The sequence below is a fragment of the Amphiura filiformis genome, chromosome 17 (genome assembly GCF_039555335.1).
Source record: "Amphiura filiformis chromosome 17, Afil_fr2py, whole genome shotgun sequence".
Taxonomy (NCBI): Eukaryota; Metazoa; Echinodermata; class Ophiuroidea; order Amphilepidida; family Amphiuridae; genus Amphiura; species Amphiura filiformis.
Window position 1 is genome coordinate 43,896,382 of NC_092644.1, and position 18,070 is coordinate 43,914,451.

At 38.2% G+C, this 18,070-nt stretch overlaps 1 protein-coding gene across 1 annotated transcript in view; it reads left to right on the forward strand.

Moving 5' to 3' along the window:
• Positions 1–17,695, forward strand: part of LOC140138265 (uncharacterized) — a 59,188-nt gene extending 41,493 nt beyond the window's left edge. Inside the window, 3 exon segments of the mRNA XM_072160179.1 lie at positions 416–2,424; positions 14,402–16,199; positions 17,334–17,695. Coding sequence (XP_072016280.1) covers positions 416–2,424; positions 14,402–16,199; positions 17,334–17,533 — 4,007 coding nt within the window. The 3' untranslated portion in view covers positions 17,534–17,695.
• The last annotated feature ends 375 nt before the right edge of the window (positions 17,696–18,070 follow it).

Below are 18,070 nucleotides of genomic sequence, written 5' to 3' on the forward strand. Positions count from 1 at the left end.
TTTAGGTGCCTTTTATAGACCCCCCGAATCGGGAAGTGAGATACTAGAACAGCTACAGGTGTCACTTTCCAAATTAGAGAATAACAAAGACCACAATATATGGTTGGCTGGTGATTTCAACCTCTCTCACATTGATTGGGAGGAACAGTCAACCACCCAGGGTTGTCCAAAACCTGGGTTATGTAGGCAATTATTGGAATTAACCAATGATTTTGGCCTAGACCAGGTAGTCCGTGAACCAACTCGTGGTCAAAATATTTTGGATTTGTTTTTGTGTCAAATACTAGCCTGGTCGAAAATGTGAGGGTTATTCCTGGGATGAGTGACCACAATGGAATTCCAGTGGTTACAATAAATACCCGCCCAAAAGTTAATAAATCTAAACCCAGGAAGGTATTTTCATACCACAAAGCAGATTGGTCAGCCGTAAGGTCAGATCTAGCTGAGATTAGTAGTGACTTTCTAGATCTCTGTTCAGAGATGGTCACAGTAGATGAGATGTGGGATGATTTCTGTACCAGGGTCAAGGGTACTATGGAACGGAACATCCCTTCAAAGATCGTAAGCCCTCACAAGAAACCTCCATGGTTCAGTCGAAATGTCACACGGTTGTATAGGAAAAAAAAGAAAGCCTTTAGCAAGGCAAAGCACTCAAACAGTACAGATGACTGGGAGATCTTTCGATCACTTCGTAAACAGCTTAATAGAGAGTCTCGCCGAAATTACCGTCAATATGTTAGAGACACATGTATGGTATCAATGAAGAAGTTTTACTCCTTCATTAAGAGTCTTAAGCGTGACTCTTTCGGTATTCCATCACTTAAAATCGATGGGAGACTAGTTTCTGAAAATATTAAGAAGGCTGACATCCTGAACCATCAATTTGAGTCGGTGTTCTGTAAGGAGAGACTTGATAATCTTCCACACATACCAGGTTCAAAATTTCCATGCATGCCAAACATACATATATCCATCAATGGTATTGAAGAGCTACTGACTGACCTTGACCCGAACAAAGCAACTGGACCTGACGGCGTGCCCGCACGCATCCTAAATATGGGGGCAAAGGAGATTGCGCCAGCCCTGGCGACCATCTTTAGGAAATCACTTGAGACTGGCAAATTGCCTGAAGATTGGAAGAATGCGAATGTAACTCCAATCTTCAAAAAAGGAGATCGCACACAGCCTTGCAACTATAGACCGGTTTCCCTTACTTCTATATGTTGCAAGGTGATGGAACATGTCATTCATTCGAATGTCATGAAACATCTTGACAAGTATGGCATATTGACCGACCATCAACATGGCTTTCGCCGAAATCGATCGTGTGAATCTCAATTAATACTGACAACAAACGACTTCGCCAAATCCCTCGACAAGGGGCGACAGACAGACGTCATCATAATGGACTTCAGCAAGGCCTTTGATGTAGTTCCACATCAGAGGCTCTTGCTGAAACTTGCCCATTATGGTGTGGATGGACCGACGCTAATGCAAAGAAAGCAAAAGGTTGTTATAGGAGGTGATGCATCGGACTGGGTACATGTCAAATCAGGCGTTCCGCAGGGCACTGTACTCGGTCCTTTGCTTTTCTTATTATATATTAATGACCTCCCCGACCAAATCACCTCCACTGTCCGACTTTTTGCTGATGATTGTGTTCTTTACAGAACAATCAGCAATGACGCAGACGCCGACAAACTCCAAAAGGACCTTGACAGACTCTGTAGCTGGGAACATACATGGTGCATGAATTTCAACATAGCCAAATGTTTTGTCTTAAAGGTTACAAATGCCAAAGAACCAAAACAACATACATATTCACTAAATGGTTCCGTTCTTAGTCAAACAAATTCACACACATATCTTGGTGTAGACATCTCAAACAACATGAAATGGAAAAATCACATTAGTCAAGTAGCTGCAAAAGCTAACAGATCACTGGGTTTTATAAAAAGAAATCTACGGGGATGCACTGAAGATATCAAGAACATGGCTTACAAATCATTGGTGCGACCTTCCATGGAGTACTGCGCTGCAGTCTGGGACCCTTACACCGCGGACCAAATATACCAACTTGAAGCTGTTCAGCGCAGGGCTGCCCGCTTTGTTAAAAACATCTATGACAGGCGGAGCAGTGTCACCGACATGATGACGGATCTGGAGTGGCCACTTCTATCTACCAGACGGAAAATATCGCGTCTCAGCCAGTTCCAGAAATCCTACGAAGGTCACCTAGCCATCCCGGTCCAAACCCTACTGCACCCGGTAACACGCTCCACCAGGAATAATCACAGCAAAGCCTTCATACCACCACAACCATCAAAGGACACCTACAAATTCTCATTTCTACCAAGGGCTGTCACCGAATGGAACTCACTGCCAGAATCATCAATAGCAATAACTGACCCCATAGCTTTCAAAGCACATCTACAAGAAATTTACAAATAGTGAAAGAAAAAAAAGCACACACACCGAAATCCGGTTTATTTTCCCCACCTGGGGTGTTTAACCGTACTGAACTTGAACTTGATAGCTACTTTATTTCCCTTTACAATGACACCATATTTGAAACAATCATCTTTTTCACGCCCGAGTACACGTCTTGTGAATGTAGTGGGGTCTCATACAGAATTTGTCAAATTAATCATTATTCTGTGCAACAAGCTGCAATCCCATATGATTACAATCTGGGACCTAATGCAATCCTCCAAGATGACAACGCTCGCCCCACAAATCCAGGGTAGTCAACGACAGAACGACTGCCCATTGAATATGGGAGTAGAGAGAATGGAATGGCTTCCCATCAGCCCAGAGTCCCAGACCTCAACCCGATTGAACACTTGTGGGACCAGCTTGGTCGTGCTGTGTGTGCCAGAGTAGCCAATGCAACCACATTGAATGACCTGCGACGAATCCTAGTTGAAGAATGGAATGCCATCTCACAGCAACGTGTGACCAGCAGGCTGGTGAGCTGCACCGGTGAGCTGCATGAGGAGGAGGTACCTGGCTGTTGTGGCTAGCTGCGTATGGTTTTTCCACCAGCTATTGAGGTTAGCGACTAGTGTTGGTTGAGCACATTCTGTTTGAGACCACATTACATTCACAAGACGTACGTACGTGCATCCAGCCGTGAAAAGAGGTGATTGTTTCAAATATGGTGTCACTGTAAAGGGGAATAAAGTATCTATCCATTGATATGCAACACGATATGAACATGTCACAAATAATCTGAGATATATATGCTTGAAAAAACTTTCCAAACTTTTGTTGAGGAGTTTATAATTGTGTACTTATTGTATTTTAATAAAAATACAATACCTCTTTTGCCAAGCTTTTCAAGATTCACAGAATTAATTACATTTTTATTTGTCTTCATGTTTTTGGGCGCTCTGAGTTCCTTGGAAGATTTTCCGCATTATAAAAACCATTTATATTATTATTATTATTATTATTATTATCATCATCATAATTATTATTATTATTCAACGCTCTCTTAGCTGATCACTCGACATGGTGAAAGAATTTATTTTCCCTACGTGTTTATTACATTATGTGTATTTTGGTGACGTTGACAGAAAAACGATCAGCCAAAATGGAAATAGAAAATTTTTAGTATGTCATGTCCATGGCCATGTCCTATAGGCAATAGGAAATAGAATGAATGTATTAATGTGGGATAACGCTCATTATGGATTATTTTTGCATTTTCTGTTGACAGTATTTCATTTGTAAAATTTGAACGGAATGTTCAATTTTGATCAAATAAAAAGTAAAAGAAAGCTGAAAGTTTGGGGAATTTCATACAAAAACCTCAAAAAATGACATTTTTATCACCCAATCCCAGGTCTAATACCTTAATTAACGATCATGAAAGGATGTACCTTCTGCGTATTGTTGCGTCAGCGTACTTTTCGTGGAACAACGCAATCGCGTGACCAAAGACCGTGGTTGGACAATGCTCAAAAGATGTACTTGCGCCGTAAGCGTGTGGCTTTGCGTAGTACGCTTATGGCAAGCTAAGCGGCTCAGAACGTGGGACTGGCTACGCGCAGCTTCTTTCTCGTTACGTGCAGCTTACTAACCAATCAGATTCGCGGTTTTAAACACGTGGAGCTGATGTAAACATCCTCTCTCACAAATATTACGTTGTTAATTTTTGTAAATGAAAATATCTGTAGTATATCAGCAAAAAATGGTATAGGTGCTATTAAAGTAATATCTGAACAGAATGATGATTGTTCTATATTTAGGGGCTATCATTTTCTTCGGAAGGGATCCCAAATATAGGGGGTCATACTTTTTTGTTTTGTTTAATAAGGGGGAGGGGGTCATAAATTGATAATGACAAATGTAGGGAGTCACAAGATGACTACAGTGTGTTTATTGTATTCAAAAAGACTGATTTCAATACAATTTTAGCCTGTCTAGGGGGTACGAGGTGTAGCGGTGGTGGGAGTCGGGGGGAGTCAAATAGTGAGGGCCGCAATTTATTGACGCCGACTTTTTGTAAATTTAGGAACCCCCCCCCGTTCCGAAAAAATTGATGACCCATTTTACTCTCTCCATATTTACACAGTGGTATGTGATATCGCTTTCCCTGCAATATCTTTACACAGCGCTTTACATCAGTAGTTGTTGTTGTTTGACCTTCATATCCCCTGCACCGCTAATACAGCCCGAGTATAAAGTTACTTGCTATTAAACACGGTGTAAACTTGGAAACACTAAATAAATATGCTTTGTGTCATTTTAGCCAGGCATTAGCAACATGTTCTCTTGACATGTGCTGTGATTTGGCCTCCTTTACCCGTTCGTTATCTATGCTAATTCCGTAAATTAATTACAAGATAATAATTGTGAAAGAGGATACCTATAACTACAGGCTGAGTCAAAAAGAAGTAAACTCATGTTTGAGGGGCTGTAACTTGTGATCTGTAAGGATTCTGCTAAAGATGAAAATACCACTGGAAAGAGCAAATTCTACACATCTAAATAAAAAAAGGAATTTTTGCAATTGCTCAGAGCAAACTCAAGTTATACTCATTTGAATACAACCACCCATTTTGTAGCTGCACACGGTTTCACTTCCCAAGTAGGGGCCTACCTATTATATTGATTGGTAAGGCGCAATATTCAAATGCAAATAAAGTTCTGTGGCATGTGTGGTTTCGATCAATAATTCCTACATGTTAAAGGGCTCTTTTCCTTATGAATTTTACCTCATTGCACTACATAATAAAACGGGCCAAATGACAACATGCCACCACAATTTACCGCACGGGAGCGCACGTTTCTGTCGACGAAGTATCATGAAACTAAGAGTCCCACTGAAGTTCAGCGTCTTTATCGTCTCCAATTTCCTACAGCTAACTGGGTTTCCTGTAAGGGAGCAGTATATAAGAATGTGAACAAGCTCAATGTGCATGGGACACTAAGGAACAGACAGCCGGAAGCTTCAGGCAGACCACGAACTGCTAGATCACAAGTGAACATTGCTAGAGTTAGACATACGTTACAGCAAGACCAAAGATCAGCTCAATCCTTTACACAACATTCCCCAATCAAGCTTCTGCCGGATCGTTCGTAAAGACTCGAATTGGTATCCCTACAAACTATAATACCGTCATGGACTTTGTTGAATATTGATTAAAAGCAAAAGTTGTCTTTTCAACAACAAATCCTGTTAGAACTTTGCTAATTCGACGAAATTGAAATGGATGAAAATCAATCAGCCGTGTGCAGCTACAATAATGGGTGGTTGTATTCAAATGAGTATAACTTTAGTTTGCTGTGAGCAATTGCGACAATTATTTTTTTTATTTAGACGTGTAGCATTTGCTCTTTCCAGTGGTAATTTTATATTTAGCAGATTCTTTGCAGATCTCGAGTTACAGCCCCTCAAACATGAGTTTACTTCTTTTTGACTCAGCCTGTATACTACGCGCAGCTAACGACCCAACCACGTGATTAAATTGACTATTTTGATTGGTCAAACAGCTGCTCGTAACGAGAAAGAAGCTACGCGTAGCTGGTCCACGCTTTTGGCCCCCTTGGCTTGCCATATACGCTCGACGCAAACATCTGTATGTACCCCAACATGCCAAGTTAGCTCTCATAATCGAGAATTAGTTATTTTGCCTATAATAGTGAGAACATTTTTCATGTAAATTACACAAATGCTGCAAACTCGCTCGCCAGGTATTCCGATGGTAATTATCGTGTGGACGTGCGTTAACATGGTAAAAGGATTCAAAGTTGTTCGTCGTAGCTCGGTAATTTACCATCAATTCGACACTAAGTTACCGTCTGAACATGGCTTTAGTAAAGTTTTGTTCATATCATGTGAAGATGTGACGGGTGTCGGTGCCATTTGAGAAAATATTTCTGTGTACACATGCATGGTAGGCCCTATAAATGGTCGAAAGTTGAATTTCCCGAAAATGTATTAAGCAGTATGCAGACTTTTTATTAGACGTACAATATTGTATGTAACATATCTACGTTATTTAATCTATTGCCATTCTATTTCCAGTAATGTTTAAGTTCTAACGAATGTTTGATGACGTAAAATCGATAATATATTTCTACCAGATATTATATATAACAGTATTGTACGTCTAATACTCGGAGTCTGCATACTGCTTTAAGGAATTATAGTATGTGTTTACTCCTTGGTCCATTCTAACTTACTTAATAATCTAATCATATTCATTTTATTATTCATTACATAATAGGTGGCTTGGTAGATGCCGAAGTTCCATCTGCCTCACTGGATCAGATTCGCTATGCGTCACTAGTCGGCAAGAGGCGTTCTCCGTTACAAAACCGCGGACCGAAGTTTGGCCGTTTCGCCCAACTATCGCAATCTGAACCAGACTTAGCAGCTGATTATAGTCATCCTTCAGGAGGAGTCCATGAAATGGGCAGTTTCTAAGTCAACCGAGTGCCCGGGACAAAATAGGTGTCGGTATTAACCAGATGAATGAGATTGCCCTCACACACATGTTGGTATTGGACATGTTGGAGGATTTGTACAATTCTGAGGGCGCAAATCTTGATAGATATAGACAATCATCAGAAAGATTGCAGTAGGTGTAGAATTGGTTGTGATTGCTGATTGCGCCATCTATTACCTCTTACCCCGGACCTGGAGTGAAACATTGTGCTGGAGTACAGGGAAATTAGGGACCATTCACAAACACTTGTTAGGGGGGGATTTTCAGGGCCCCTCTTTTAAGGGATCCGGAGCGTTTTGAGCGTTTCGACAGTATTTTTTGTGGGACATGCGCACATCAGACATCGAATTGCATTCTGAATACGAAGAATGTCTTTCTGACATCAAATAATTTTCATTTTTTGAAATTCACGATATAATACTAATTTTATGACAAATTATTAAAATTTGATATTTTTCACATTTTTGATATATAACAGTCCTCGAAGTAAATTTTATAAATCTAATGATATATTTTTAAAGTGTATGTAGCTGGGAGGAAAAGCCGACGATCAATTGAAAATGTTGATCTTTCATATTGAAGATATGGACTTTTTTCCCCAAAAGACCTAATTTTTTTTGGTGTTTTTGGGAAAAAAATCCTTATCTTCAATACGAAAGGTCAAAATTTTCAATTGATCGTCGGCTTTTCATCCCACCTACATACACTTTAAGTTAAATCATCAGATTTACAAAGTTTACTTCAAGTACTGTTAAATATCAAAAATATCAATTTTTAATCATTTGCCATAAAATGTGTATTACATTGCGAATTTCAAAAAATCAAAGTTATTTGATATCAGGAGGACATTCTTGGTATTCAGAATGCAATTTGATATGTCTGATGTGCTCTAATGTCCCACAATAAATACTGTCCAAACGTTCATACCCCAGCCCTTAAGATCTCACAAATTTTAGAGCCCTCACCCCCCTTTTTTTTTTTCATGAAAATTATATGGGTCAACCCCATAGAAAAGCCTATAAACTCAATTTTCCCAGGAACATTTGTGGTCATTTTTTCAGGCCCCCCTCCCCTTAGGAGGGTCAAAAATTTTCAGGCTTCCCCTTTTTGCATCAGGCCCCCCTAACAAGTGTTTGTGAACAGTCCCTTAAAGGCTGTGTTCATTCTTTTCCAGTTTTACACAATGGATTGACATTTTGCTTGAGCAGAAAACTATAAAACTGGACAATATTTTTATAAGTTGATTTTTTTTATTCATGTGAAAGGATTATAGCTGCCGTATGCTGCTATATTTATCTGTAAATGGAATGTCATATTTATATTATTATTTTAACATTATACATATTAATATCAAATAGTTAAATGTAATTATGTGTTCATTTTTGTATTCAATATCTGTAAGCGTAATTACGTTAAATCCATGTTGTACACCTGAAGTAATATTGTTTTATACCACATTTTGTCATGAGATTGTCTAACCTAATCTGTCTTCGCCACTCTTCGGCGTAGGTTAAATGTCCGAAGGTTTGCGAACGCACAAATCGCGACAGGCTTGTCTTTTGGAGCTTTTGCGGAGCAGCAACCTAGATCCTGCAGCTCATGACTACATTAGCTTACATTGTAGTCCCCAGAATATTTATCACATGACTGATAAATCACACATTTGAGGGGACTAGGTTGCAGGATCAGCGTTATTGCCATATAGCAGTCGATTTCAGATAGGCAAAACAGGCAACCGCAACTCTTTTAAGACCTCAGTCTTGAGATTTATTTGTACGGCAATATACCGTAAAAACTCGATAGTTAGTATGTGCTTACTATCGAGCGATTTTGAAAACATGAAATTGTACCAAAGACTGGGGCTTTACCAAGTGAGCTAATGGGGTTGAGACACAAATTTCAATGCTGGTACTTGTTTGTATAACTACATGTACGTGTATCGATGATTTGCTCAAAACCCTTTACACTTTTGTGGATGGGGTATTTCATGTTTGCATATGTTTTAAAAGCGCTTGATAGTAAGCACATAATTATGCTAACTATCGAGTTTTTATGGTATATTGTAATTTTTTTAAATACGACTATATAAGTCAAGCTAAAAACCGCTTGTCGTTGTCTTGGTCAAGTCTTTTGTAATTAACCGAATGAAATTGGAAAGATTTAAAAAAATACATTATTATAGCCCTGTAATACATTTGGAGGACTGCAAGAAATCTTGCCATGCAAAATAACCAAAAATAGTCTTTTTCTTGTCTTGTGTATTTTTCTTTTTCGTTTATTTTGTTAAATATGTATTATGAACTGTATTAATAAGAGGCCAATAAGAGTACTGGGTTACTTGTTGTTAAGTAAAAAATGTCAGTTTTTGTATAACTATGTTGAAACACAGGAATTGATTTATCTTTTAATCTATGCAATGTACAGAAATTTAGTTTTGTTTTATTTTATAACCAATAATTATGATATTTGGTGGCGGGGCAAGTATATCCGTAGCATGGGCTTCAACAAATCGAATTAATGATTTGCAAAATGTGAAAATGAACCTATAATCTTCCGAATAAAACTTGTGTCAAGATGTTTTTGGTTTGTGTTTCAAAGTAACATTTGGATTAAAAAAACTGATATTGTGTGAATTTGATTTTCCTGTTTAATGTGTTTAGGTTATAATGACGTTTTAATTTAGTGCAATAGCAGGCTAAAATAATATAACACACTCCAAAAACTGTGTTTAGCAATTACAGGGAGTATTTTGGGAATCTAGCATCCCCTTTTTATGGTAGGCCTATAATTATGTTTGAGCAGATATTCACGAATAAAGTTTATTCCCCAAATATCTGTTGATTCCGAGTTTGCGTTTCGCGTTTGCGATACATATAATTATGCAGTGTAATTTCGCTCTGTTAAGGTGGTACTACACCCCTTGGTAAATATGTGACTATTTTTACATTTTTCTCAAAAACTAATAACACGCTGGTAACAAAGGTTATGTATATTCTAGGGGCAAGGAATCCAGTTCGTACACTGGAATTTCAGTGACTCGAGACAAGTAGTTATTGATTTATTGATCAAATATTGGTTTTCCCTCATTTTTGACTGTAACTCCACAACTGTTGTCTGGGCTGAAATAAAATTTCCAGTGCAATAGTTGTAGTCCTTGCCCCTATCTTACTTGTCACCAATACGCTATAATTTTTGAGAAAAATGCAAAAATAGGTACAAAATTGGCCAGGGGTGTAGTACCACCTTAACAGAACGTATAAATACAAAATAATTTGATGATATTTTGCTTAGCGAATAAATCCGCATTTTTTTGGGCACAAACATTATGACTAGCTAGATGTTTCCGATAGTATATAAATCTAAACTTGTTTTGAGAGAAGTTCTAAACGTATATACCGTAAAACCCCGTCTACAAGCATATATAGTGTTTTTTTAATATATAAAAGCTTAATTAATTCAAAGCCAACGTTAATATACCAATACAATAGATCGGTCTTAAAATAATACTTGTTTGTATATGCTTGGATCCGTAATGTATTTGCTCAAACTCCATAATGGCGACTGGATTAATGTAGCTTTCATCAGAAGCACACTATATGCTTGTAGACGGGGTTTTACGGTATGACAAATTCCTGAACGTCAATATTCAATGGCCATCCATCAAATACTCTAGAACAAGTAATAACAAGATAAGTGTTAAATTGCTAATAGTAAGCCTACACAGTTTTTGCAGTGATAATTGTATATTGGGTGTAAGTAAGAATCGAAGTTTACAATTAAAGTTACTAGGGCAAAATGAAAAGTCATAGTCCTATAATTTTACGAAGTTTCGTTTTGAGGTCTCAATAGCATCCTTTTCAGGGAAACACCCATTGAAAAGTAAAAGTAAATATGACTTACACCAACTTTCATGTGTGAGAAACGCTATACAGAAGTCACAGTAATTTGATTTAGAATTCATTTTGAAAGATATAATATATACATATCCAACGAATTGAAACTGCTGATAGAAAACATGTTCATAAAAATGGTTGAAAACCAAAAACCAGCACATGCTAAGCAAAATGGGTTGATTCTTCGTGTAAGCTAATATACCTAAACCTAAACTAACCATATAACTCTTAACACTAATTTCGTGTAAAATTACATGAAGTAATAACCAGAGATGTTTGTAATAAAATATTACATGTCCGATATAATAGAGTGATAAAATATATAAATAAATAAAAACCTTTCTATATGTTGCCTGTATGTAGCTCTTGCACAGTATGTTATGCAAAATGCAGATTTTATCATGTTTATATAGTCTTAATAAATTTTATTGTAACAAGAAAACTTTTGTGAAGTTTTTCACTCGACCATTATTATAGTGTGAGTCAGGGGCGGAATTATATAAAGCAATCAGTTGAGGAAAAATGTTTAAAAAAAATGGCTGCGATGCAGGGAAGCTCATGCAGACAGGGAGTTGTCTAAGGGGGTGTGCCCTCAAATGAAGGACAAGTCATTTGGTGGAACACTTATTGGCAATTGGCAGTACAAATTTAATTTTATTGCATATATTAGGGCCTGTTACTTTAACAAAGTGTTGCAGGGTGTCCAAAGCAGGGGTGCCAATTGTGTCATTTTCACACTGTTAAGGGACCGTTCACTAACACTTGTTATGGGGGCTGATGCAAAAGGGGGGTCTGAAATTTTTGACCCTCCTAAGGGGGCCCTGAAAAAATGACCACAAATTTTCCTGGAAAAATTAAGTTTATATATGGGGTTGACCCATAATTTTCATGTCAAAAAGGGGGCGAAATTTTGAGGTCTATAAAGGGGGGGGGGCGAAAAATTTTCGCGATGAAATTTTTTGCATCAGGCGCCCCTTACAAGTGTTTGTGAACGGTCCCTTATTGTGTACATTTTTAGTTGGATAAAATTAGTGACTGTGCAATAATTTTGGGCTAAAATTGTAATTAAAATTTCCAAACGGAGTGCTAAAACTGTAAAACATGATGATGACACCCTTAAGGAGTGTTCATTAATACTTTAGTAGGGGGCTGGTCTTCCTGAAATTTTTCGCTCGAAAACTTTTTGACCCCTCCCCCCCCGTTATCGTATAACAAACATATTTAATAGCGTTGTTTCCAGTGGTGTGGTATCTGGGTCACATGTCATTAAAGATGATCAACAAGGCTGAAAAAGAGAAAAGGTGATCAACAAGGCTGAAAAAAGAAAGAGATGATCAACAATTAAGGCTGAGAAGGGAAAAGATGATCAACAAGGTTGAAAAAAGAAAAAGATGATCAACAAGGCAAAAAAGGAAAAGATGATCAACAAGGCTGAAAAAGGGAAAAGATGATCAACAAGGCTGAAAAAGGGAAAAGATGATCAACAAGGCTGAAAAAGGGAAAAGGTGATTAACAAGGCTGAAAAAAGGGAAAAGATGATCAACAAGGCTGAAAAAAGAATAAGATGATCAACAAGGCTGAAAAAAAAAAGAAAAAGATGATCAACAAGGCTGAAAAAAGAAAAAGATGATCAACAAGGCTGAAAAAAGAAAAAGATGATCAACAAGGCTGAAAAAAGAAAAAGATGATCAACAAGGCTGAAAAAAGAAAAAGATGATCAACAAGGCTGAAAAAGGGAAAAGATGATCAACAAGGCTGAAAAGGGAAAAGATGATCAACAAGGCTGAAAAAGGAAAAGATGATCAACAAGGCTGAAAAAGGAAAAAGATGATCAACAAGGCTGAAAAGGGAAAAGATGATCAACAAGGCTGAAAAAGGGAAAAGATGATCAACAAGGCTGAAAAAGGAAAAAGATGATCAACAAGGCTGAAAAAGGAAAAAAGATGATCAACAAGGCTGAAAAGGGAAAAGATGATCAACAAGGCTGAAAAGGGAAAAGATGATCAACAAGGCTGAAAAGGGAAAAGATGATCAACAAGGCTGAAAAGGGAAAAGATGATCAACAAGGCTGAAAAGGGAAAAGGTGATCAACAAGGCTGAAAAAAGAAAAAAGATGATCAACAAGGCGGAAAAAGGGAAAAGATGATCAACAAGGCTGAAAAGGGAAAAGATGATCAACAAGGCTGAAAAAAGGGAAAAGATGATCAACAAGGCTGAAAAAAGGAAAAGATGATCAACAAGGCTGAAAAAAAGAAAAAGATGATCAACACGGCTGAAAAAAGGGAAAAGATGATCAACAAGATTGAAAAAAGGGAAAAGATGATCAACAAGGCTGAAAAAGGAAAAAGATGATCAACAAGAAAAGGGAAAAGATCAACAAGGCTGAAAAGGGAAAAGATGATCAAAAGGAAAAAGATGATCAACAAGGCTGAAAAGGGAAAAGATGATCAACAAGGCTGAAAAGGGAAAAAATTATCAACAAGGCTGAAAAGGGAAAAGATGATCAACAAGGCTGAAAAAGGAAAAAGATGATCAACAAGGCTGAAAAAGGGAAAAGGTGATCAACAAGGCTGAAAAAAGAAAAAGATGATCAACAAGGCTGAAAAAAGAAAAAGATGATCAACAAGGCTGAAAAGGGAAAAGATGATCAACAAGGCTGAAAAAGGGAAAAGATGATCAACAAGGCTGAAAAAGGGAAAAGATGATCAACAAGGCTGACAAGGGAAAAGATGATCAACAAGGCTGAAAAGGGAAAAGATGATCAACAAGGCTGAAAAAGGGAAAAGATGATCAACAAGGCTGAAAAGGGAAAAGATGATCAACAAGGCTGAAAAAAAGAAAAAGATGATCAACAAGGCTGAAAAAAGAAAAAGATGATCAACAAGGCTGAAAAAGAAAAGATGATCAACAACTGAAAAAAAGAAAAAAATTATCAACAAGGCTGAAAAAAGAAAAAAGATGATCAACAAGGCTGAAAAAAGAAAAAGATGATAAACAAGGCTGAAAAAAGAAAAAGATGATCAACAAGGCTGAAAATAGAAAAAGATGATCAACAAGGCTGAAAAAAGAAAAAGATGATCAACAAGGCTGAAAAAGAAAAAGATGATCAACAAGGCTGAAAAGGGAAAAGATGATCAACAAGGCTGAAAAGGAAAAGATGATCAACAAGGCTGAAAAAGGGAAAAGATGATCAACAAGGCTGAAAAGGGAAAAGATGATCAACAAGGCTGAAAAGGGAAAAGATGATCAACAAGGCTGAAAAGGGAAAAGATGATCAACAAGGCTGAAAAGGGAAAAGATGATCAACAAGGCTGAAAAAAGAAAAAGATGGTCAACAAGGCTGAAAAAAGAAAAAGATGATCAACAAGGCTGAAAAAGAGAAAAGATGATCAACAAGGCTGAAAAAAAGAAAAAGAGGATCAACAAGGCTGAAAAGGGAAAAAGATGATCAACAAGGCTGAAAAAGGGAAAAGGGAAAAGATGATCAACAAGGCTGAAAAAGGAAAAAGATGATCAACAAGGCTGAAAAGGGAAAAGATGATCAACAAGGCTGAAAAAAGAAAAAGATACATAGCACTGAGTCCAACAACTCAAAATTTGTTCTCACGGCTCGATTACAGCCTCAGATCTACGTCAAGAGATCCAAAACCAGAATCATCTAGCCAGTACAGATACACATACACAAGGTATGACGATGTACCATCTGATTCTACGGATTCCTACATGTCCCGATTTGATCGCGATGGCAGCTTGGAAACACCACGACACACATACACATACACAAGGTATGATGATGTACCATCTGATCCTAAGGATTCCTACATGTCCAGATTTGATCGCGATGGCAGCTTGGGAACATCACGACAACAACTCGCCTCAACTCTTTCCACTATTTCTCCTTACCAATCTACTGCTAACCTCCATTCATCTAATAGAGTCTTGCCACCTGGTACACAGGTCATCGTAGTACAGTCATCACATCCCGGTTATACTACTGCAATAATATCTAACACATCTTCGACTCTGACGACATCATTATCTCGGGGTGGTAGACCTACGCCTTTCACCAGTCTTTCTCCAATTCTGTCGTCCGTCTCCTCATTCTCAGATAGCAGTTCGGAAGATATTGATGAGCTTGAGCAAATAAGACGAGATTTACGACTGTCTCAAGTCATTATTACAGATGACCCAGTTAAGCTTATCCACTTCTTGCTCAATCACGAAATCTATCCTAACCGACGTAATACAGGAGGGTTCACCAGGTATAAACCAATGGAAACTTCTATCTCTTTGCTCTTCAGTGACTCAAGACGATCTCATCACAGTTCAGATTATCGACATGTAACACCTACCATGGATTTCAGAAGACAAACTACGTCAACCACATACAGTAATCGATCATTACTACGAATTTCTACGGGTAGTCCAGATTTACCTCATCAGAGCAAGCCGTTCAGATTGAATGTCTCACACGACAGCAAAGGTTCTCCACGTCCGGGTTCCAGTCTATCACCGCCAAGATCTAAATCACCAGTTCCACCTCGAGTTACTCCAGAACAAATCGCCAAGCTGCCAATTCCAAGAGGAATGATCACGCGGCTATCGGACTTGCTAAACGGAGAAATTGATCCAAATGATCCAACGAAGTCTCAATCAAAGCTTCCTCAGGGTCCACCCAAATTTGATCGATCAGTTCAAGATTTAGCCGAGTTTTTCGACTCCTATGAGGCAATTGATAACTTCTTCTCTCCAGATAAGAAAGACTCTCCTGGTTCTGACTCGGAGCCAGATACGCATGATTCTGATACAGATACAGAACACTGGCAAGCCGTGCTAGATTTCACTTCCCCATATTCATCATATGCAGAGCCGCACTATTGGTCCGACGAGCCGGAACATCATTCTTCAGATGAATCGTTCTCTGAAGATGACGACGTACGTGTGTGCTGCACTTATGACCTCTTGTACCCAAATCTTTCACAACTCAAAACTGCATCTTCTTCAGATGATGAACTTTATTCTCCACGTCAATCCTTCAGACGTCGAAAGCCAAGGGCTCAATTGGACAGCAAGAAGGTCCGCCATGAGCTTGAACTTACTGAAGTCGTCACACCAAAGACGACAAATGTGAAACTTACAGGTTATACACCGAAGGATACTGCGAGTAGATGTCTTTCAGATCCAAGCTGGCACAATAGTTTTGGCAGTTGGCAGAGGACGAGATCAGAACCAGACATTATGTCTTTGATTCGTGACGAACAGTCTATTCCCGGATCCCCGACGCCGTCACTTGCAAGCAGCCATGCCAGTGAGATGTTGAAAGAGAAGCTTGCAGCTGCAGCTAAAGGTAAGAAACATTTGATAAAATTATGGGAAGAACTCAAACCAGGACAATAATTAACATGTTTAATTGGAAGGTGATTTTGAAGCAGTGGCTCCTCTGATAAAATAAAGTCGAGTATTAAGGTGTTAATACACCCCTTGATAAATTTGTGACTATTTTTGCATTTTTCTCAAAAAATAATAACACACTGGTAACAAAAGTTATGTATATTGTAGGGGCAAGGAATCCAGTTACTACACTGGAATTTCAGTAACTCAAGACAAGCGGTGCGTTATTTATGATAAGAATAGGGGTACCGCTGGAATGTACCTCATTTCTTAACACATAATGCATATATAATGAACCACTTGTCTTGAATCACTGAAATTTCAGTGAAGTAATTGGATTCCTTGCCCCTATAATATACATAACCTTTGTTACCAGTGTGTAGTTATTTTTTGAGAAAAATGCAAAATTAATCACATAACGCATATTTTGTTTAGTCCAGTAGCGTAGCCAGGATTTTGGAACCGAGGGGGCACAACTTGTAAATGTATCGACGGAAATATTTTTACCGACGGAAGTTGTGATTTGTTGACCCAAAATTTTTTTGCATGGTTTGAAAAAGTGAAGAGCAAAAAAAAAAAAAGAAAAAAAGTATAATAGGCGGTACTAACATAAAAACACGTAATTGTTTTCCAACAACGCCTTCCGTCTACCGACGGACTTACCGGCGGGCACGGGCACCGGCCCCCTGCCCCCCCCCCCACTGTCGATAATATGTGGTATAGAATATCTGGTAGAAATATATTATTGATTCAAGTTACGTCATCAAACATTCGTTAGAACTTAAACATTACTGGAAACAGAATGGGAATAGATTAAGTAACGTATAGTTAAATCAAATATTCTACATCGAATAAAAGGTCTGTAGGGCCACTAAGTTACCATCTGAACATGGCTTTTGTTCATGGCTTTTGAAGATACGTACGGGTGTCGATGTCGGTGCCATTTGAGAAAATATTTCTGTATACATGGTAGGCCGAAAGTTGGAATTTCCCGAAAATGTATCAAGGAAATATAGTATGTGTTTACGCCTTTGTCCATTCTAAATTAATTAATATTCTAATCATATTCATTTTATTATTCATTACATAGGTGGCTTGGTAGATGCCGAAGTTCCATCTTCCTCCCTGGATCAGATTCGCTATGCGTCACTAGTCGGCAAGAGGCGTTCCCCGTTACAAAACCGCGGACCGAAGTTTGGCCGCTTCGCCCAACTATCGCAATCTGAACCAGACTTAGCAGCTGATTATAGTCATCCTTCAGGAGGAGTCCATGAAATGGGCAGTTTCTAAGTAGCTCTAAGTCAACAGAGTGTCCGGGACAAAATAGCTGTCGGTATTACCCCGATGGAATGATATTGCCCTCACACACATGTTGGTATTGGACATGTTGGAGGATTTGTAAAATTCTGAGGGCGCAAATCTTGATAGGTAGACAATTTATTATTAGAAAGATTGCAGTGGGGTAGTAGTATGGTTGCTGATTGCGCCATCTATATTTTTACCTCTTACCCCGGACCTAGTGAAACATTGTGTTGGAGTACAGGGAAATTACAGGCTGTGTTCATTCATTCTTTTCCAGTGTTACACAATGGATTGACATTTTGCTTGAGCAGAAAACTATAAAACTGGACAATATTTTATAAGTTGATTTTTTTTATTCATGTGAAAGGATTGTAATAGCTGCCGTATGCTGCTATGTTTATCTGTAAATGGAATGTTATATTTATATTATTATTTTAGCATTATACATATTAATATCAAATAGTTAAATGTAATTATGTGTTCATTTTTGTATTCAATATATATAGGCTTACTAAGCGTAATTAC